The 23,847-nt window shown below is 46.6% G+C and overlaps 1 protein-coding gene across 1 annotated transcript in view; it reads left to right on the top strand.

The window, feature by feature from the left end:
- Window positions 1-23,847, top strand: part of jarid2b (jumonji and AT-rich interaction domain containing 2b) — a 101,249-nt gene that overhangs the window by 71,435 nt on the left and 5,967 nt on the right. Inside the window, exons 4-8 of the mRNA XM_062410188.1 lie at window positions 1,458-1,693; window positions 11,999-12,220; window positions 15,270-15,514; window positions 20,631-22,053; window positions 22,967-23,514. Of these exons, the coding sequence (XP_062266172.1) occupies window positions 1,458-1,693; window positions 11,999-12,220; window positions 15,270-15,514; window positions 20,631-22,053; window positions 22,967-23,514 (2,674 nt within the window). The remainder of the gene's footprint in view (window positions 1-1,457; window positions 1,694-11,998; window positions 12,221-15,269; window positions 15,515-20,630; window positions 22,054-22,966; window positions 23,515-23,847) is intronic.

Consider the following 23,847-nt stretch of genomic DNA (forward strand, 5'->3'; position numbering starts at 1 on the left):
TAGGCTGGTGCAAAACAGTTGTTTGTTCACTTTTCTCACACATCACGTTCCGAATGCATCGCTTTGTGTGCAATCATCTCTCAATTTCTCACATATTGAGCTTACACCCACGTCGCGGCAGGAAATTGACACGTTTTGACTCCTGCGCCGTTTCCCTGATTGAAGCGTAATCGCAACTCTGCACCTTTCAGGCGGCTGCGCCGAATCCATTGTGGGTGTTCTCCAGACATGATCCTATCTCCCCTTACTCTTCAATCCTGTCCGCGGCAAATTGACAAATAATACCAGGATATCACATTGCATTGAGAGTGTAACTCCTGTGCACGCACACACACACATACTCGCAGCAGCACTGATCGATTGAGGCCACTTGCCGGTTCATGTGGCCCCTGACGATTCTAGAACGTTTTCTATGTGCGTGCGTGTGTCTCCATGTCAACGGTGTGCGGCACTGAAATGTGTGCACGTGTGTTGCGTATGAGCGAGGCGGTGTGGCCAGTTCGTCCATCGCCTGCTCTCAGGCATCCGCTCCTTTTAATATTCTCCTCTGTCCCTGCCGCACGTCGTGAAAGAAAGAGAGGAAAGAGACGAGTGGAGTGAAAAATGAGAGGGACGTCTCAAAGGCTCTGTGGACGGCGGAGGGAAGCAAGCACGTCAGGGGGAAATGAAACGGTCGAAAGTGTGAAAGCGACAGGAGTAATGGAGAAAAAATGAAGAGAGGCCGAAATATAGAAGCAACTCTTCAAGTTGTTCTCTGGCAGCGTGTGGTGGTATTTGGCAGATGGTTCCTGTTTATTTGGTTATTATCAGCCGTCAATGACAGCTCCTTATACACGGCTTCACTATCTTTCAGCAACTGCCACATGGGTGCGGAGCTGTGACTATGCAAATTACATAAAATGTTTGCATGATGCACCAACTCACTGGCTGGCCCGGTGGTTCACTGAGTGTGTGGGTGCCCGCCCATCCGAGCGCCTGTGACGAGCTCACACTCGATCTGCTCTTCACTACAGGTTAATTGTTTCAGTGATCCACTCTAAACAGAGACAACAGGCACACAGAGCCACAGGAAGTGTGCGTGAGAGTGTGTAAAAAGTGCACGATTGTGGTTTTAATCAGCTGCAGACGGCTTCCTCTCACTGAGGTGTGTGTGTGTGTGTGTGAATGAAATCCACCTCCCCTTGCGTCATACGACATACTGGGTGCATGAAATCTGTTGGAATTACACAAGGCTTGATTTGACTTTTGTCATGTATTTCATAGTGTATTAGTGATAATTTAGATAATCACAGTGTGTATTTTCATGTGATTGTAGAGCATTACTTCATGAACTTTATCTTTTATGTGGTCATGCCAGTCTTGTTGTGGCCGCCCTCCCTCTCAGTTGTTGTCCGCTATGCTCATCTGTATTTATCTGCCACTCATCGCAATCCTTGTTTCCTTTCTCCCTCCCTCAGACCTCGGCTCCAGGCCCAGCGGAAGTTCGCCCAGTCGCAGCCCAACTCCCCGAGCACGACGCCCGTCAAGGTGGCCGAGCCGGTCAGCCTGAGCGCCGTCCTGCCCGCGGTGCCCTCCTCCTCCTCCTCCTCCTCGTCCCTCCCGCTGCTCACGTCCTCGTCCCTGCCCTCCATTCACGACCTGTCCCGGCGCAAGCCCAAGACAGAGGACTTCCTCACCTTCCTCTGCCTCAGAGGTAAGACGCGGCGGAGCGCAGCAGATGGAGACATAATTACATGCGCGCTTACAGGGCGAGGGTAGAGCTGGGGGGGGGGGTGTTGTTGAACAAGCGGATACGTCTTGTTCAAATGTAAGGCGATTTTATAAAGGTCCCCGCTTCTTATTTCCTCTGAGGCTGGACAGCGTTTTGCTACGGTTTAGCTCCCTTTGCATTGGCCTGCAACATGTAAGCATCTAATAGCAGGAGTGATATCTGGCAGACATCAGGTCGCAGCCTTCCCAAGACCTGTCAGGGCTGACATCACTCTGCATCGTCTCATTATTAGAATCCAAAAGGAAACCTGAACAAATGGCTTTTTATTTCTATTTCTATTGTTATAGTTTGACATGCACATAAAGATGCAATCGGGATTTAATCACCCTCCAGCCGCTCGTGCACACACACACATACAAAACCACACACACGTACTACAAATAGTTGTCTACTTGCCCGAGGCTGAGATTATCCTGCATTTCATCAGCTCACACATCTCCACCTCCCACCTTTCAACAACTCTCTGTCTCTTTAACACTCTGCCTATCACCTTCTACCGCAGCAGCTGTGAATGCATAGTGTAGTGGCACAGTCGACACCCTACACTACGAACCCGAGGTTCATCGACACTATGTAGCACCTTGGATGTCAAATGAACCGTAAAAGCCAAAGCCGAGCAATTAGCAGTTTTTCCTGTGTGTGTGGGTGCGCTACAGGCTGCAGTGTTGTGTATTGGGATTGATTTAACAAGGGAAATGATCTATGTTAATTGACACTATCACACTCCTAACACGTGCACATGTACACACTCGCATGGCGATACGTACAGCAACCACACAAGCCCTGCTCTCTTTACTTCTGAGGTTAATTAAGTTCTCATGTTTCTTATGATCGATGCTTTGCCGGCCGGTGCTCACACGCACGGATCGCCCACTGGCAAAAGTTTCATTTCTATCACCGCTCCCTTAACTTCTGCTTATCAGAAAACTTCAAGACCAAAGACACATAAATCCCCCGATCTCTGAACTTGTAATGGAATTCTTATAAACTCAAGCCTGGATAAAAGGCTTGAGTTTTATCCAGGCTCTTAAAAAATCGGTTTCATCAGTAAAGCTGTTTTCAAACATCGCCTTTCGCATATGAAGAACTTAGCTTTGAGGTTGTAGCATGACAATCCCTTAACGCCAAAAGCTCTTGAATAATTTGACATATTCATCAAGCTCTTCTAGGTGTTTTTAGAAACTTCATCAACACGCCGTGGATTTTTCTTTTTCATATTCTTGCTTTATTATCAAATGGGTTCAGGGCATTTTGCGAGGACATTTTTTTATTTCCATTCCGGTCTGTTTAAAATCGTCCTCTTTCTTGTGGAATACAAAAGACGAGGCAGTTTCATATTCAAGGCCTGAACAATACAAAGTTTGGGCAATTTTCTCAGACAACCTTGGCTGTGACTTCTCTGTTATCTTAATTCTATCCTTTTTGTTCAACGTCCCACTCACCTTTTTTCTTCAACATGTCCTCGCCACCAGAATTAACTCATTTGGAAGGATAAACCCCCCCCCCCCTTTGCTTCAGATGAATTTTCTGTTATCGTTATTAACCTCCGCCCGTCGTACAAAGTAGGCTAAAGATTCAGGGGAGGCAAATTTAGATTCCAGTCTGTTGGGACGCGGTGGCTATACGTCGACTTCCCATCATGGAATGTCTTTTCAACCTGTCAGGGCTCATTCAGGAACATTTTAATTGGAGGTTTCTTAAAGTGACTGAAGCCTGCGTTAGTACGGGTTTAGATTTGCATATATAGGCCAGGATGTTACATAGGTTAATGATAAAATGTACCATATTCTTTGAAGTCGGGATTATTCTAAGCTCAGGTTGCTGAAGTAGCCCCACCCCTTGCACGCGGGGTGGCAGACTAATGAGGTGCAGGTGGCTGGTCCTGATTCCGTTTCGCTGCTTTCATTCTTTCTAATTAAGGTCGAGAACGGCGCTGTGCGATCCTGTTTCTGGTCCCTGTGTGTAAGATCAGCTGTACCCCACCGCAATGCTACTGCTAAGTTTAGAGTTGGGCTGCTAAGCTAATGATTGGACAGTTTTCCACTGGGCTTTTTCCACTCTGCTGCTCCCTGCTTTACTGCCTATTTATAGACTCTTTTTAGCTGTGCGTGGGTGTGTGTGCACATAATAACTATCTATAGTTATGAGGGCCACTTGTGGTTCAATGCCATCATTCTGAGGACATTATGATGTTGTGAGGATATTTTGCCGGTCCTCACAAGTTTAAAAGCCATTTTTAGGGTTAACACTTGGTTTTAAGGTTAGGATTAGCATTAGGTAAGGGTTAGGAATAAATTGTGAGGGTTCAAGTTTAGGGAATGCATTACGTCAATTAGTGTCCTCACAACTATAGCGAGACAAGTGTGTGTGTGTGTGTGAGTGTGTGTACAAATTTTTGTTAAAATGAGCCTGGTCCTAATTTGGTAAACACACATTCCTGAGGTCCTAGTTAATGTCAGGCGTAAAATGGTAGTTAAGTTCAGGGTGAGGCATTAATTGGTCACAGATTTGGGATAAGGTTGTGATTAGGCTGTCCACAATGAATGGAAGTCAATGCAAAGTCCTTTTAAGAATAGCTGTGCAAAACTGTGTGTGTGATCCATGCTGTGAGGATGACATTCTCCTGCGTGGGCCGCTCTGATTTTATCCCTTGGCCTCTTATGTGACCCATATGCTGGGACCTTTACCAAGACAGGGACATGGAAGAATGTCAGCAGAGCCCTTGAGGTTGTGTGTCTGAGTGTCTTCAAGCTTGTGCATGAGCTAAAAATCCACACTCACCACTGATGTTGCCTGAGTGTGCATGTTAGTGTGTTCTTGTGTACCTGCACACACTCAGTGGCCGGGGTGTTTGAGGCGACACAGCCCGTGAGGACGTCTGTTACCCTGGTTGATCTTTTCAAAGACGTTCAGGTCTCTGATACCGTCTGACCCCCCCCCCCCCCTTTAGGTTTCTGGTGATCACCCATCAGGCTCCTTCATGTCTACTCCCAAAATACCTCTGACAGATTGACTAGCTCTATGACAGAAATGTCAAATCCATTATGTCCCCAATTCCCCTTTTATTTTTAATTTGAGTCCGACTATTTATAGCTTAAATGGGGCATTTAGCAACATTTCTCCCCCGACCCCCCCATCAGTGGTGATTTCTGGGTTTCGTCCCAGGTCAAACGTTCACCACGTGTAAACACATACTTCCACACCCCCCACACAACTCACACACCCTCTGCACTTTTTGCTTATCTTATCTGGTAAACATTACGCATCCACCCCAAAGGCTTCTATCATCACTCATTCTGACAGACACATAAAAGTAGGTAAAACATGACGGGTTTGGAGTAATAAGGTGAACAACAGGAAAAGAAAGACAAAAGCAGGACTCGCGTGTCTCAGCTAACTTTGTATCGTGCTCCCACGTCCAATTGATCTTGTAATTGATGGCATTTTATTAATTTGGGTTGAATTGGCTGCTGCTGCTGGTGGAAGCATTGTTACTGTATCTGAGCAGGAGTTATTTTTGAATTCCTTCAGGGGGTAAGCAGGGGTGCCAGATTATTCTGATGCAACGTGGGAGTAACAGGAAAGAGAAGTGAAAAACAAGACTTCTGTCTCTATAGAAGGATGCACACACTTGTATACTCTCACCACCCACACTGTCTAGGGCTTATAATCTGTATTTATCTCACTGCTCATCTCTTTTTCCTGCACACACACACCCACACACACACACACACACACACACAAACCAGAGTGCTCAGTCCTCGCCAGCGTGCTCAGAATGGTGTTTATGTGTGGTCCAGGCCTGTAGTTGGGCTGTTTATATCCATGGAGAAAGCCATTTGGGTGGTAGCCAGACAGTCTGCCTCTGGCCCTGTCTGCCTCTGGTAACCTGGAGGGTGCAGTGCGGCTGCTGGCAGGATGAGGGCAGCACTGAGAGGAGCTGCCTCCTCCACTTTATAACAAGGGTTCATTTCAATGTGAGAAACCTACTAATTAATTATAGTGAAAGCACAATCTTTCAGGAACAAGAGAACACGTATTTGTCTTGAAATTATTTGACTCAGAAAATCGCTAATCTTTGTTTTCTACTATTTGACTCATGCATTTGGGAAACGAGTAAAACAACACATATGCATTCACCCCCCCCCACAGAGCATACACACCGGCATAGAATAGATAAGGGAGTCGATATGCAACTGTCTGCACACACACTCTTGGAAATGGGTCTGTTAAATAAGATTATTTTCCTGCAGTGTGATATATATTTTTTCCCTGCGTTTCGGTGTGCATGTGCCTGCGTGCCAGTTTACCAGTTTACATGTTGCACCACTGCTGTGTTTACCTCTCTGCCCTCCGGGTCTTCGATGGCGCCTGCCAGACCCAGCGTGGTGCCTCTCTATCTCAGGTTCAGCGAGGGCAGCCTCTCTGCTCTGCTTACATAACCCCTGAAGCTCTGACCTAGTGAACCAAAGACCTCGGATTCCCATTGCGTGATCACGTGTGTGTGGGACAAATATAGAATTCAGGGAATTGTGCTCGGGACCTATATCTTTGCTGCGGGACTGCTGAATTAGATCTTTGTTTGATTTTTATTTATATTGGCTTAGAACCCTGCTTTACTAGAAACACGTTTTAACTCCTGGGAGTAGAATTTAAAATCCCACAGCTACTCGTGTGTCTTTCAAGTGCGCCGCCGCTGTGACGAGTGAATTTCCCTCAGGCAAGAGGTGCTTCTCTCTCCCTCCAGTGTATGATTGCATTTTGATTAAAACATGGAAACTGTTTGTGCGGAGGTGTGACATCCCATGCCAACGATGATGCCACGTGGAAATTGGTAGTGCAACAACAACTGATTCTGCATTCTCCTCCAAGAGCAGAGCCACTGTTTGTAGGGTTAATAGTTTTGCTGACATCTAGGAATGTCAATTGGTCGATGTAATCCCTAATCCTCTCCCGTCTCTCTCTGTTTCTCTGCTAAAAGACTGATGAAGAGTTTTTGGCACGACTCGGCCGAACGAGATAACCGCTCCTCCCCGAGCCAGAAAACCTACATTTGCACTCGCGCCTCCTGCAGCAATTTGTACCAAGTCAACACGTCCATATGTCCCAGTGACAGCAAAACCCTCTTGATTGAGTATACAAATTGTCCTCATTGTTTCAGTTCCAGTTAAGGGGACAAAAGAAGGGTAGCCAGAGAATGGAGGGTTTGTAATTATGCCCCCTCCCCATCCCGCTCTGTTAAAAATGACAATCCTAATAGACTCTTTCAGACCTAATTATGGTTTGTCTGCGGCCGGAATGAGGTGGATGAAAAGACAGTGTAATTGGGGGATTGGGCTCGAGCCCTGTTTGAGATCTCGGTGGAGGACAAACTTGTGTTATTTCACCATGTTTGTGTGTAGCTGATGGATTTCACGTCTCTGGGCCAGAGATGGGCTCTGTAAATTTCTTGTATCGGCCCCAGAAGTATTGCTGACACTACTGTTGTGGTCTGTATTGGACCAATAGATCTGTTGGACAGGGTTGCTCTCTCTCTCTCTCTCTCTCTCTCCCTCTTTCTCGCTCTCCAGACTCCTAGACAGTCTTATTGTGGAGGTTTTCATATGTGTAGCTGGAAACACTTGGGTGCTGGCCTCACATCTTCCTCTTTTCAGTTTTTGTTCCGTATGAACACTTCTCTGTCTGAACTTCTGAGAACCTTGAGGCATTCATCCCAAACCCGCAACCTTCACCGAGATGAACTTAACTTCCTCTGCTGGGTTTGTGCGCTCTCACTTGTTCATATCCGCACCCCTGCGCCCCCAAACAAACACACACATCTCCCTCCATGTTCTGCCCCAGGGTGCCCCTGAGGTCTGTTTGCCATTTGCCCACTGACCCCTGTTCAGGGCAGTAAATTACAGCCATTTAGCTAATGATGCGAGCCATTAGATGCTGATTGGGCCGGTGTTTGTTAGCGTGCGTGTGTGTGTGTGTGTGTGCTGCCTCGTTGTGTTTGTTTGGTCTAAGAGAGGAGTGTTTGCGCTGTCGCCAAAGATAAATGAGGTGTCCCTGCTCTGGGTTTGTGGGTGTGTTTGCTCATCTTTAGGTGCATGAAACAGCGGGACAAATTAGACTGTGGATGCCCGGCACAATTTAATTGGTCTGGACACAGTTTTACGAGGAAGCAACGTTGTTACAAAATAACATAAAATCATAAATTTGCTTAGTCTCTCTTTTTTATCTCATACAGACTGTATCTCTGTAACAGTCGGACTGACCATTAGAAACACTGGGAGTAAGTAGCTGTAGCTGTGCACCTTCCTTGTGGAAGGCACCAGCCCTCTCTCTGTACTGGGGCAAAACCTCACCACTGGTTCGTGATTCAAAGTGACACTGCTCTGTGCACTTTTTCTGATTCCTATTTGAGAACAACAAAAGACTGATGTCGGGGCTACTTACTTGCCAGGTGCAGTGAGAGAATCTCTCTCTGCCTGCGGAGGAATAGACCCGACCATGTGGCTATATAACAGTGGCTATATAAAGGCCATATTTCACAGGTATTAAATGGGGACTTCTTGCCCTCTAGACCTCCTTTAGAAGTTAAAGAGAGCAGGTAAAACTCGGCTTATTATCGGCTCAGGGAATCTACGGCAGCTACAGATATTTTTTTTTTCTCTCCCTCCCATTCTCTGAGGAGACGTTAGAAACTGGCGGGGCTGCTGTATGAAAAGTGTAATCCAAGGCCCAACCAGATTTATTATTACCTCGCTCTACTTTTAAGTGTTTTTAAAGCCTTTATTTGACTATGATATTTTAAGCTAAGCTTGCAAAATAAATGTGAAGTGACATGTGGATACCACAGGTCCCCCGACTGGCCAATAACAGTTGTAAGCGCACTTTTAAATGAAAATGAAGCAAAGTTCAAAGATGAAGTTTGTTCTTTAGAAGAGAAAACAATTTAGGGAGCGATGATTTCCATTTGTTTATTACTTGATGTTCTCATTTTTAAAAGGAGAAAGCCATCTAATACCATTATGTACAATGTGCAGAGAGAACAGGGACTTTCCAGCCTTTGCACCGCTGTATTCTCTTAAACTTTATTTAGCAGTGGAGGCTTTTTAAAGTCCATTGTTTCAGTGTTCAACAGCAGTGTTGTCTGTGGGGTGTTGGTTAACAGCAGTTAAGCCTTGCATCACATCTTTTCCTCTATCATTAGAAAGCCCACGCTTAGTCGGGGTGTCTTTTAGGTGCTGAGTGTATCCTCAGAAACACGTACACACACTTGCACACACATAAACAAAGGTTTAGTATATCCAAGCCAAATTCTGTACTACAAATGTGTCTGTGTTTTTCACATTGCACAGATATTGATTACACAGGGTTGATTCCTAAACAGTTATTATTTTCACAGCCGTGTCATTGCAAGGATGCATTATTGTCATTCGTGGCCTAATGAATGGGATTATTCTCTTTACGCTAAAACAAAGGCTCTTTTCTTATCAAGAGTCATTTAATTGTGGGTAACATTATTCACAGGCCACACTCACATTGAATATATATATTACACTAACCTCTTTGATGCGGTGACTGGAACTCTGGTGAGGTGTATGATGTCAGATGGAAGTGTTGATGAAAATGACAAAGCTTCTCACATTTGTTTTTAAACTAGCAAATACTCACCTTCGGCTGTACCACACATGGCCAGATTGGCCCTTTCCCTTTTTGTCAGCAATGACATGTAATGTGTTTTCGTTAACCCTGCCTGTGACCTGCCAGGCACACTGCTGGAAGGCACCACCCTGAAGGACATTTTAATCTGCTGATTTATGTCATTTTCATTTATCATTGAAAGAATTAATAGCGGACATGACATTTCTTTGTATTTATGAGGCGTCTCCAGAGCTGGCTCAATTTGTCTCATAGGCTTCAGGCTCCTCGCCCCTGATCCAACTCCCAATGTCAGAAACCTTGTGAATTACTAATTACAGTTTTGTTCCAATCATGAATATACCTTGTGTAAGTCTAATCAGAAATGTAATTATTTTGATGTCCGCATACTTGTTATCTCTTTATTTCAATTAGGCCACTTAATAATGTATTGAGTGTGTAAAATCTTAAGATAAGTATCCAGCAGCCCCCCATAACCAGTGCGCTAATTAAATAATTGGCTCATCTAATTCTAATTTTAGGTCCTGTGAAAAGCTCCATGCGGCCTAAATGAACTCCGTCTGTTTTTCAGAAGCTTAAAATGATTCTAACTGACATATAATCACACATTGCTTCTCATTAATGCCCTTTAAACACTGCACCTCCCTAAAAGGGTCATAAAAACCCCAGTAGTTGCTCAGGCCATGCAACGGATTCAGTCATAAAGGTCTCACAACTTCATAAAATCCACTGTTTCCTGCTCGTAAACAGCCAGATTTAATCAAAGTTATGAAGATGTTGCATAACCACACATTCATCTATTATAAACTAACAATCAAAAACACACTGTTAGACATTTACGAACCTTAGTTGTACAAATTAATAATAATTGCATTTTGACGACCTTGCCAGGCTTTTATGAGTCCCTCAAAGCCTCATGAACATGCACGCAGATACACATTTCGGTTTTGAGGAAAACTTTATGTCCTTCATTTATTTCTCAGCGGTCGAGGCTAAGAATATAGAATACGCAGTGTTGTTAACAAGCTGTGTTTCTGCTACTTTGTCACAGTTTTATATGGTGTTTCTTGATGCACAGGGAGGCAAGATACAGTTTAATAGGAGAAACATGGAGCTATATATGACTCTGCCCATGTGTGTATGTGTAAATGCTGGGGTCCAAAAGTCTGATGGGAAAGTAGCCTCAGACTTTTGGACTCCACTGTACATAAATCCGCCTCACAGTGCCAGTCTCTACTGCCGCTCTCCACAAGGCCGCCTTAGTGTTTTTCAGATTCCCGCATCTGCACGGCTGAACCAGCTGTTTGCACGCTGATTTACGGGTGCAACATTATGAGATTTAATAACACAGCTTTGGGCTTTATGACCTTTTACGAGAGCGTGCGTCTACATTCAGCTAACCGAGGTTGTAACATTATAGGCCATCCACTGCCAAACTCCATTCACCTCCTCCCAGCACGTATCGCTCTGGATCTCCCGGCGATGACAATGAAACTGATTGAGTGCGGCAGAAGAAGGAAAGAGAGAGAACATTCGTTTTTCTTCTCCAACAGGGGCAGAGATTGACAGTAATCCTGTTTAGGAAGAGTGAAAGCGACAGATTTGGGATTAGCTCAGCGGCAAGAGGAAGTCAGACTCTTTGGATTCTTGAGTAACTCTGATAGTTTGATATTTGAGCACATGTACAATATATATATATATGTGTATATATATATATATATATATATATGTGTGTGTGTATATATATATATATATATATATATATATATATATATATATATATATATGTGGGTATATGTATATATGTATGTGTATATATGTATATGTATATATGTATGTGTATATATGTATATGTATATATGTGTATATATATATGTGTATATGTATATATATATGTTTATATATATATATATGTCTCAATAAAGCTGTCAACATGGCGAGGCTATGTGAAATGTCTCCTTAATGCTCTGGCTTCAGCTCTACGTATCAGAATGTGCTGCAGAGTCGCCCCCTCCACTTCCCTATCACCAGTGATACAGGTTGAACCAGTGCCAATGTAAGTAAAGAAATCAAAACCAGAACAAAAGACTGGATGAAGGGATAACGGGATTAAAAACCATACAAAAAAAAGCTCAGTCATATTTTAGACGTAATGGAGGATTAGCCCGATTCAGACAGAGTACAAATTCTGCATTGCTTTGTATTTCTTACTAACTTTGTGCTGTGTGTGTTTCTGTGTGAGTGCGACTAGGACGCTGTGATGTGCAAAGCTTCAATAGGCCACCAACTGGGATAATAACCTGAAAAAACTGGTGTCACAATCGCGACTATTCGTAAACACTTCAGCGATGTATGCGTTGATGTTTTATGTGTAGCGTCTCAGATTGAAATATAAGAGGGATGGATGTATTTTTATTTTTTTTATAACTTGACCTACAGTGAATCTGTGCGTAACTTCATTCATCCTTCCCCTTTCCCCCTCCTTCCTCTCCCCCAACCCACCTCATGATTATTCATCTCCCCCATTTCCTCCCTGTCCCTATCGCCTCCCCATTTTCTCCACCTCCCTGCACTCAGGTTCAGCGGCCCTGCCCAACAACATGGCCTACTTCGGAAGCTCCCAGGAGGAGAACGACCTGGAGGAAGAGGAGGAGGAATTGGAGGAGGAGGTGAGGAATGGCAGTGGTATCCACTCTCACAGCGGCGGCGGAAGCAGCAGCCTAGCCTCGGCCTCCTCGTCCTGCCACTCAACACCACGCAAGGGCAAGTTCCCCACTAGGCAGCCGCTCAATGGGCATGGTAAGGACAGCACTAGCGCCTGGAACAAAGCATGTCATGTTTTTATCACTAACACATTTCTCCTGTCGTCAACAACTGGACAATTAGTGACTCTCACCACAGGGATTGTCAGTATTAATTGTCTGAGGCCAAGGGGATGAGATGGAAGAGTTAAGGGAGCAGAGAAAGAGAAGAATAAGCTTTGTGAAGGGGTTGAAGAAGAGGGAGAGAGAGGGATGAAGAGAGAGGTGAGGACAAAGAAAGAAGAGGAGGAGTGAATGATGATGCGCCAGCAGAAGAGCTCCAGAGGAATGGAAAGATTCGGAGAGAGTGAAAGATGGGAGAAAAGAAAAACAGACGACGAGAATAACTCAGGATAAACAGGAGCAGATAATGAATCACGGGACAGGAGACAAAGTAGTAGTAGCACTTGTCTGTGTGCGTGTGCATGTGTATCCCCCAGTTGTGCGTGCATGTGAGTAGTTTCCTGGGATTGCACTCTTGTTTTCCACTGCAGAGATGGGATAAGTCACATGGGATGGCAGAGCAGCTCATCGAGTCTTTCCACCCCAATTAACACTTAGCTAGCTAAGCCCCTAACAAGGTGTTTATGCACACTCTGCAACAGCTGTCCGGGGCACTCTGCACACACACACACACGCACACACACACACACACACACACACACACACAATGCAGTGACAGCACATGTACAACCCTCGGGGGCACATAGACATTCAGATGAATACACACACGTGTGAACAACATTTAGGAAATTGAATGCGTGCAGCTGAGCCTTTGCCAACAGATTCGTACGCAATCCCAACATTGACAACTCTTGTGTCACATGTTTATTTTTAGTGGCTCGTCACACGTTTCTGATATCTGTGTTGTAGAGTTGAATCTACGGTGCATTAGAGGAACCATTTTAACCTTGAGGCCCTCCCTTCCTTAGAGACACACAATCCTTACGGCCTTCCGTACCCCCCCCCCCCCCCCCCCCCAGCAAGGGTTGGGTTTCATAGTTCCTCCTCTCCGCCCTCCCTGACTAACTCCCTCTCTCCCAACCTCCCCAGTCTGCACAATCACGGCTAGAAAGGTTCAAAAGGTGAACGCTTTGCTCAGCTCTTTCCTATGCCATCCTCAAGTGGAATGTGGAGGAGGAGGAGAGACTGGTGGGATTAAGAGAGGAAGACGGAGAGAGGTCCATAGATTCCCCTGCATTGAACTATCTCTGTAGTGGAACTGCTTTTGTGTAGTTCATTCGAGAGTGAACTGCTTATTCTCTCTCATTCTCAGAAGAACATGTGTAGCTGCAGCGTGAAACACAATCTGTACATTTGCACAATTCTGCACAATGTGCACAGACAGCCGGACAGTGAGACCTGTTTCAACAACTCCAGGCTTGTTGTGCAGACGATGACGAGGTGTTCTTCCCCCTTATCTCGTAGAGCAGAACTGTTTGCAAAGCAGCTTGGCGCCTTCACTGTGATATGCTAAATAAATAGATAAGAGGGAAATAAGCAGATAAACTGTGTTGGGGGACAATAAGAGATGAGGGGGTTAAGGACACGGAATGGGATGTTTGTGTACATAAGTAGGTGTGCACACCCTATCAAGACTGGGTCATTGCTGCAGTGTTGAGACTGTCTTTATACTGTGTTGGATGTCAGGCGCCCACACACACACACACACCTAGGTTAGTACATTTGAGATTGGTGTCAAAAGTGACACTTTAATATGCAGCTTTGGGCTGCTCTCAAACAGAAGCAGGGGTTGTATGGGCTCTCAGGGAGGGAGGGAGAGAGGGCAAGGGGGTGAGGCAGTTGAGGAAAAGGAGAAATATAATTAGCGACGGAGAGAGAAACATTTTATTCTGGGAGGTAAAGAGAGACAGGAAGGGCCCCGGATTGTGGGCCATTCATCAGCGCTCCGTCTCTCCGCTCCTCTCCCCTTCTCTCTTTCTCGGCCATGTGCCATGTTGACAGAGCTAAATTAAACAGTTTTTATTGAGCTCACTCTCTTGCCTAGCTCGCTTCTCAAAATGTCCGGCTTCCTCCCATTTTTCATGGCCCCCGGAGGCCTGTGAGACCCACGGGCGCTCGCTCCCAGTCATGACTGGAGACACACAGATATAACACACACGTGAAAAGCTCTGCAGACACAAACATGTACTGATGCTCCGAAGGGTATATACAGATCGTCTAACACCCTCACTGTATATGCTGTGTATTGCACTGTGTGTGTGTGTATGCTTGTGCCATTGCCTCCTTGTCATTCTTTCCACTCGGCCTGTTGCCTGTTGATATTAAAATGCCACGAAACTCCAAATTGACCCTCATAAAATCTGAGGAGAGAGAGAGAGCTGCCGAATGTGAATGTTAATTGCCTCGATGCTGTTCGGCTCGCTTAGCATCATCCCTGGGGGGGGTTGATGTAGTCCATGTCCATTTTTGAACAGGTTCATTGATATGTAGCATAAAGGCGTTTTCATGCACGCCTTAAATCATGCATATTTTACTGATTGGGGGACTATATGTCAGCCAAGAGCTTGTCACTCCAATGTTTGTGTGGGCTTTTCCACTTGGTCGTTTGTGGTTTTGGTGCCAAGGGTTTATAAGCCATTCTACACAGTGGGTTTGAGGGGGGGGATTGAAACTGTCTACACATTGGCGTTGGCACAGGTACACGGTAGCCTGCAAAAACATAGCATATGTATATAGTGTAATCTTCCACAGTGTGTTATTTTCTTAAGAGTATAAGTTTATTATTGTATTTATTGGTTTCAGCACAGTTGCGAACATTACGAGTTTTACTTTCTCATGCACACATGTTCACACAACGATGTCTGCTTCATATACTGAAGGAAGCTTAGGAGGAAACGATAGCCTCATCCTCACTGATCACTTGTTCAATGGTACTACCTCCACTGCAGTTTTCCTCTGAGACCGTCTCTACTAAACATAATCTGATGACACTTTTCTCCTTGAATTAATTAGAAATCACACAGGCAGCCCTCCTGATTTCTCTGTTTCTCTCTCCCCCCCCCCCCCCCCCCCCCCCCCTCCAGTGTTCAACGGCCACAGTAAAGCAGGGACCAGGGAGAGTCCGAGGCCCAAGGCGGGAACCTACGGCAGGGACGTGCCTACCCCGCCGCTTCCCCCCCCTCCACCCCCGCCTCCGCCCCTACTGAGGGAGCGCAGCGAGCGGGCGGAGGCACGGGAGCACACCAGGGAGCTGCAGGCCAAGGCCAGCAGTCGAGGCTTGGCCAACGGGCTGCCATCGAGGAGAGCTGCTGAGGAGCTGCGCAAGCAGGTACTGTTAGGCCAGGAGAATCCATGCTGCGCTTTCAGAGGGGAGAAGAGAAAGTGTTTTTAAAATGCTTCCCTATGAGGGCTTCTGAAATGTGACAGTAGCATGTGTGGAAGGCGTGAGGATGTTTCTAAGGCATGTCAAAGGTTTGCATTAGTTGCAATACAACTGGAGACATCTTAAAGTGCAGCGTCCTTGTTTGGCTAATATGCTAATCTGAAATCCTCCTTTCTTTTTCCTCCTTGTGTCATTTACTCATCTGTCACATCCTCTCCTTTTATCTTCCTCCACTTTTCTCCCTGTCTCGTCTCCCTCCTATACTTTATTTTTATTGCTCATTTCCTCCTTCTTCACACTCTCCCCCTTTTTACTTTCCTCTCTCCGTGCTGCTCCTTTCCTCTTGTCTAGCTCACTTTTATCTTCTCTTCTCTTCTTCTCTCCTCTTCTCCTCTCTTCTTCTCTCCTTTCATCTCCTTTCTTCTCCTCTCCATCGTGTCTGGGAGAGTAATGATTGTGTTTTGTCCTGCCGTGTCTGCAGCTATATTTAGCCGTGCCGGCTAGGGGCTGTAAAAGCCTGCCTCCCTCTATGGCACTTAGCAGATTTCAAGGAACCCCACAACATGGAAGAGGAGGGGTAGAAAGGGGTAGAGGTAGCTTTAGTATGAAAACTGGCATCGTTATCATCACATTAGTTAAATAGAAGAATTGTCTGCTAAGGGCAGTTTGTTGTATTCTGTCTTTCTCTCACTTATAATCCCCTACTTTTCTCCTTTTCCTCTTTTCTGCCTTCTTCCATTTGCCTCCTCCGTCTCGTTGACTGCCAGCCTCTCTGCAGTTTTGTTGTTGTTGTTGTTGTTGCCGATGAAGTCTCAGGCATGTGTTTCGGGTTTGTAAAGTGGCTTGAATTGTCCAGTAAAACCAACAATGAATCTCAATGAGAGTGACCGCCTGCCAAGACAAACTTCAGCCTCACTTACTCACTGGTCTTTGTTCGGCAGCTCTTCCTCTACACTCGCTCTCCTTCCTTTTCAATCCATCGTTGGCATCCTGCACGATTCTTTTGACTCCTACCCCACTGTGTGTTTTGTTTTTCCTCCCTCAGACTCGTTCCACCTTTCTCTCTTAATATATCCGTCTCCTTCGGTGTCTTTCACTCATTTTCTCTTCACGCTCTTCTATCTCTCTCTCTCTCTGTGTCGCTCTCTCAGTTCCCGTGTCAAACAGACGGATCTTGCCCTTGACAACATGGCTCCAATCATTTGGAAGGATTAGTGCTTTTTTCTCTCCGTTCAATTAGCATGAACAGTGGGTGTGTGTGTTCACGACGTGCACACACACACGTTCACATTTACTCACTGTGAAAATACAGGCTAAGCCATATAAAAGGTTAAGTGATTATGTAGCCGTAAAATAAACTATGGGTTGTGTTAGTGTGTAAAACCGAAGGCTAAAGGCATTATCATAATTTAATTCAGTGATCTAGTTCTCCCTAATTTAATAGTAGCTTGTATAAACAAAATGCATGCGCCAGAACAGGACTTTTTTTTTATAAAACAATATGATTCTATCCATTTTAATTAAATAACAGTGTCAGCAAAGCAGCTGCACGCAGCACTAAGTACAGGTGGGCTGTGCAGGGCCGAAGCGTTTAGCCGACTCGGCTTCATTTCAAAGAATTCTGCACTGTTCTTGTTTTGTTGTTTGTCCTCAGGCGTCATCAGTTATCCCTGAAAACATGTATGAATATATAAATATATATATATATGACTAGCAATCCAATAAGAGGGAAATGCCCTTTGATAAAATGCCTTTTTGCCTTTTTGCGCTGTGTGTTTCATAAGCAGCAGCCTATGGTGACCTTTCTCTAGCTGCTTTAAAGTCAACTTGCTCAGGGCATGATGTGTTCCGGACCTAATAGAACAGCGGAGCGGACAGAGGACTTTCTTCCTCATCGTCGAGGTGCTCTGGTCTCGCCTTAAATAAGTCTGTTCAAGGAATGAACAATGGCTGCAGATGATAGAGGGTTTGGCTGCGATCAAACTGGGAGCTCAATGCACCGCTACTTAAGAAAACAAAAGCATACTGACACGATGCATGCAAATTTAAAACGAGCTGCAAATGCAACACAACCCGATACTCACGACACACTAAATGAATATCTGAGCTTTTTTCTATTTGCATGACGCCTTCAGTGTAGGCATCTGAAACATCCTTGAAGGAAACACAAAGCCTTTGTCGTCCTGATGTGTTGTTAGACTTTTGAGAAGGAGCTTGTCAGAGCTGTTAGAGTGAAAGCCTTCATTCACTACGTCCTGACAAAGGAGGTAGAAACGTGGCCGTGATCACCTGTGAAAGTGTGACTTCTCTTCAGTCATCATTATGATGTGATCAACAGAACAATGCCACGTGTGCCCTCTCCTCCTTCATCTCTGCAGGATTTTCAAGGGTTAAACTTCCTCCTGTCGTCTTCTATCCTCTGGCTGGCCTTCTCTCTCTCCGTCTCTTGCTCCGTGTCCCCCCCCCCCCTAGTTCTCTTCAGGGCTGGCTCCTGCAGATGTTGCCTGTTAAAAATCTTCCTGCCAGGCCTCAGCTGGGCTATAGCAACACATGATGTCATCTAGACCCACCTCCCTCTCCCTCCCCTTTCCCCGCTCACGTGCGACCGAAATCCACTCCAGAACAGTCTCTGGCTGCCTGCCTGCGTGTGTGTGTGTGTGTGTGTGTGTTCTATTTTTTCTCTTTGGCTTCATTGTCTTTCTTGTTCTGTTCATCGTCCTCGTCATTTCTCTCTCTCTCTCTCTCTCTCTCTCTCTCTCTCTCTCTCCTTTTTTCTCTTCTGTCTCCCTTTCTCCTTACCACCCCTTCCTTCCTTCCTTCCTTCCTTCCCCAGCACACTATCTAATAAACCATCTCATCACCTCTTTATTCCATCTCCTTCTCTCCTGATCCCTCTCATCATCCATCCTTCTTTCCAAAAGACCAAATCATTTAACAGAGAGAAGTGAGGCTTCCCTGAACACAGTCAGTGCACTGAGCCCTCCGGTGGCCAGAAGTGGCCACGACAGCGTGTCTCTCGTACCGGCGCTTTGTCAGCAAACTGGGGTTTGGACCAATATAGCAGCTGTGTGGACAAGTGCTGCTGTAGCTACTATTTCATCATCAGTGTGACACTAAAGAAACGCACACATTGAACTTTGCATTGCTCTGACTGACAGGAGTGAGATTATGAGCAGATCGGTATCTTTAATAAGTGAAATTACAATGACACAGATGTGCTTTTTAGGCAGTGAAGCCTTCCTTCATCCAATCATATCAATGCTGCATTTTCTCTCACCCCTTTCCTCTCCTCACACCTCTGAAAATACCCCCCTTTTTCCTCACTCTCGGCCAGTCACCTTTTGTCTTTCTATTATGTGCGTGTGTGTGTGTGTGCGTGCGCTTGTGAGTGGTGTTGGGGGAGTGATTGACGGAGACAGGGTTAGGTTTCAGTCCCCCCCTTATCTTTTAATGGCCTGGTCTTTGTGTCAGCCCTCGCCACCTGAGACGAACACAATACAGTACATGCACATTGCACGCACACACATTCTCACACACACACACACACACACACACACACACACACACACACACACACACACACACACACACACAGCGACACACACAGCGACACGAGAGCCCTTCAAAGGCAAACCTGTCAATGGGCCGGCTGTCACCTCCCTCCTGTGGCGCCCTGACTGTGATTGATAACTCTGTCTCGCCACATTCTCCTCCCTCGTTTCTTAGGTCCCTGATTCACTTCTAGCTGATCTGCACAGAAAGTCACACAACTACTTACATAGATAGATGAGAGCAAAACAAGGTTATATTTGCAGAATTGTTTTAATGATGGATTATACATGTGTGATTTTGATATTTGATAAAAGAATGCAAGCCATAAAATACCAATTTCGTGTTAAAACTAGTTTAGAATAGTGACCGACCCCCAGCTTAACCTTTTCAGATATTGGCAGCCAAATACTAATCTGTAACTTAACTATAACTTCGGGCTTGGCTTCCACTAAGGAAAGTAGAGAAGGCGAGGACAGAGGGAGTGAGAAACTCCTGGCACCGCTGAAACTGGGCCATGAAAACAGAGAGTAGATTGATGGAGAGAAGGAAACTTTTATTCTTAGAAATGGCAGTATGAGTGAGTAAAAGGAGAAGCAGGGAATAAAGTGATGGTTAGAAACGAGAGTGAGTATGTTAGAAAAATCCAGACTTTAAGACCGACACAAATGGAAAGACAGAAATACACAATGGTTTTTAACATGTGGCTCTAAAGCGGGGGGGGGGGGGGGACCACGTTTCTTGCCACAGCTGCAGCCAGCCAGCGAGCCGACCGCCGAACCAGACACCACTGTCCCAAACCTCTGATCTACAGCTGGGGGCCTCAAAGGCTCCACACACACACACACACACACACACACACACATGCACGCTGGACCTTTAATTCATCGCACAGAAATTGAATTATAGCATTTAAGGAAACCGATAGCAAATAAAAGGCAGTTTTTATGTGCTCAGATGGGATTTAATTCCACCTCAACGACCCCACCTCCCACCTCCTACCTCCTACTGTCCGGCCATCTGCTAACAGAAGCCACGGAGCCAACAACCCTGTGTCTCCTCTCATGTCTACCACCGCCTCTCCCCCCCTCCCCATTCTAAAGTGTTGTTTATCTCGGGATGTAGCGGTTTTGACAGCAGTTTACAAAAGTGTTCTGCATTTGAGAGGATAGTAATCTTGACAGTTGATTTGTTCCCTAATGAGTAGCGTAGGTTTCCATAAATAGCTCTGGCCAAATGTTTAACTGCAGAGCTGCAGTCTGGATTTGGCGTGTGGGTGTGTATATGTGTGTTTTGTGTAATTTTATCTGAGTGGGTGGTTTTTCGTATAATATAATAGTAATGTATTTTCTTCGACTCTACAATCTGATCAGACAGGATAATTTTTTTTAAATTGAGGCCTTCTTAGCATATCACTCAATTTTGCTCACATAGTATTTATATTACTTTCATGTATAAGACGATCTATGCTGGCATTTGAATGTGCATCATCTTTCCTCTCTCCCACGCTCAGGTCTCTAAAGTGAACGGGCTGACGCGGGCGGGCTCCGCACAAGGTGTCGGCGGTGCCAGAAAGAGCCGCGACTTCCGGCTGCCGTCCAAAACTGTGAAGAAGTACACAGCCACCGTGTCCAAGGGCCACGTCACTTACACCAAAGCCAAACAGAAAGAACTGGGCAAGAAAACCAAACTCAGCAGCAGCAACAAACACAACAGCGCCGCCTCGGCACCGTCGTCAGCGAACAATCACAATCAGCACAGCCAGTCAGCAGCCAGCAACGGGCTGGCCAACTCAGGAAAAGCAGCGGCGCCAGCCCACCACAGCAATGCAAAAACCCGCAAACAGGTGCTACTATCCAATGGGCTGCACAGCGCGGCAGCCGGCATCCGCCTCAACGGGAGGCTTAATGGTCTGCGGCACAACAAGGAGGACGAGCAGAGGCAGTTCCAGCAGAGCAACGGGGAGTGCACAGGACGAGACGGACTGCGTAACTCCAAGCGGCGTCTGGAGGTGGTGCTCAACTCAGTGGGGACAAGTGTTGTAGAGCAGAAAGCCAAAACCACTGGCACTGAGGCCAAGAAGGCCAAACTCCAGCCGGCTCCTCTGGAGACGCGCAGCAGCAGCAAGAAGGTGGCACATCACGAGAAGGCCGCCGCGCAAGCTACCGCCCTTACCACTCCACTTTCTAATGGACATGAATCCGAAATGCCCCCTTCTCCCAAACAAGTTACCCCACCTCCGACTCCCCCCCCTCCTTCTACACCAGCAGCCCATACAGAGCCGGTGAACCAGCGACCCAAGCGGGCATCGGCCGGCAAGCTGATGTTGATACGACAAGCACAGCAGCAGAGCAGGTCTTACGGTCGCAGCTTCTCCTCATCGTCCCCCACAGCCGGCCAGAATCAACCACAGAACCCCAGTCGTGCCAGCACTACCTCAGACCCCCAGCAAACCTCTGTGTCCGCCTCCTCCACCACCGCCTCTCTGCTTACAACCACCAACAGCCCCGGACAGCTCAAGCCAGCAGCGGTGCGTCCCGCTGAGCGCGACAAGGACTGGGAATGCGAGAAAGAGATGTCGCGCCAGAAAGAACACGAGCAGGAGAAAGAGTGGGAGCGCCAGAGGAGCAGGCCCGAGGGCTGGGCGGCGCTCGGCGAAGTCCCCATCTTCCGGCCAGCGCCACGGGAGTTCCAGGACCCCCTGGTGTACTTGGACGCGGTGAGGGAACAGGCCGAGGGAACTGGCATGTGCCGCGTGGTGCCGCCCGCAGACTGGCGGCCCGAGTGCAAGCTGAGCGAGGAGATGCGTTTTGTTACACAGGTGCAGAGGGTCCATATGCTGGGCCGGCGCTGGGGCCCCAACGTGCAGCGTCTGGCCTGCATCCGCAAGCACCTCAAATCTCAGGGCATTACCATGGACGAGCCACCGGTCATTGGTGAGTGAGACCAACACAGAGACGCGTATATAAGCATGTGTACAAGACGCTTGAGACAAGGAAACAAAACTGGACTGATTTGATGAAACAATAAACCAAAGAGGAGCAAGGATATTGATTTAGTGGGAGAGAATCAAACCCCTCATGTAAACTGAGTCCTCCACTCGCGCCTGTTTAAACAGTTTGAAACTCATCACATTAGCTCCTCAATATCCAGCAAACAGATATATCATGTTCATTTGTATCAGGGGCTTCTTCATGATTGTATTGTCTGCTTTATAGATGACAATAACAGTGTGGAACAACTTGGCGAGAGGCCTGACAGGCGGCAACAAACAATATTTCCTTCAGTTTACCTCGTCACTTTCCATTAGTCACCAGTTTATGAACATTTTAACAGCCCCAGTTCAAACGTATATTGGAATTTTCTAAAAACTGAGTAAATACTTTGTTTTTGAATTTGAAGGGTTTTACACTGCCTGGTGTTGTGCGTGTGCTGGTAGCCTTGTATACAGCGGTGTGCAGATTAGCTCAGTGTGAGTACAGCTATGAGGCTGTGGGCCAGACAGACCTGGCAGCCAGTGACCCACAGCGGAGCGGCTTCAGCCAACCAGGAGGCCCGGTTCCAAATGACTTCCTTTACTGTGCCCAGGAGATCAGATCTGCATTAACAGTAATTTGTGTCTGTGTGTGGCGCAGTGATGGTCCAGATCATTTTAAAAGCTGATAGCTCAACTGGCCATTTCAGATGAAGTGAAGTGGGCTGGAGGAAATGGCCTGTTTAGCCACAGGAGCAGATGCTCCAAGATGGCTGGCCTCTTCATTCGATTTGATTTGAAAATTGAAAACAGATGACTTCCTGTGTACGTTTTCTCTGAAGTAACCTCGTCTTTGTGTTTCCGTTTCCACACAGGTGGCTGTGAAGTGGACCTGTCACGTTTTTTCCAGCTCATCAACGACATGGGCGGCATGCAGCAGGTGATGGACCTGAAGAAGTGGACCAAGCTGGCCGACCTCCTGCGCATCCCTAAGTCAGCGCAGGACCGGCTGGCCAAGCTGCAGGAGGCGTACCTCCAGTACATCCTCTCCTATGACTCGCTCAGCCCCGACGAGCGCCTCCAGCTGCAGCTCGAGGTGCTGCAGGAGAAGAAGAAGCTGGAGGGGCGCCGGGGGCCTCTGGAGGGTCATTTGGACTCCACAGCACCTAGTGCCCTGGTCCTGCCGCGCTACGAGCCCAAGAACGGGCTAGCGGGTGGGATTGTGGGAGGCCCCACGGGGAACCAGCGCACCAATGGAGTGTATCACCATCTGAAGGAGCTGGAGGCTCAGGTCAAAGCGGGCCGGCGCCGGCTCTTCGCTCAGGAAAAACAAGGCAAAGAGGACAAGCAGCATGGAGAGGAGCAGCCGCGGGAGGAGGAGGACAGGGGCGTCCTCAGTGACCAGCACAAATGTATTTACAAGGTGAGGATGAAGAAGACATTCGCTGTTACACATTTGAAACACACACACAAGACACATTTAGGTGGATCTTTTTGTTATGTTTCTTAAAAACGTTTAGAATTTACCTTTCAGAGCAAGAGATTCTGTCTAGAGATGATTTCACTAAATCACTGAACGTCCAACACTGAAGTCCGGATCTTCTCGCTCCGACATTTGCATTCTCACCTACAGCCCCTCGTGAGAGAGTCAGGCGGAGCTCCAGAGTTAAGAGCATGTCTGAGTGCAGCTTTATTAGTTTATAGCCGTACAGTTAATCATTGTGTTATAAACACGTCTGTGGATGATGCCCACGTA

The sequence above is a fragment of the Platichthys flesus genome, chromosome 17 (assembly GCF_949316205.1).
Source record: "Platichthys flesus chromosome 17, fPlaFle2.1, whole genome shotgun sequence".
Lineage (NCBI taxonomy): Eukaryota > Metazoa > Chordata > Actinopteri > Pleuronectiformes > Pleuronectidae > Platichthys > Platichthys flesus.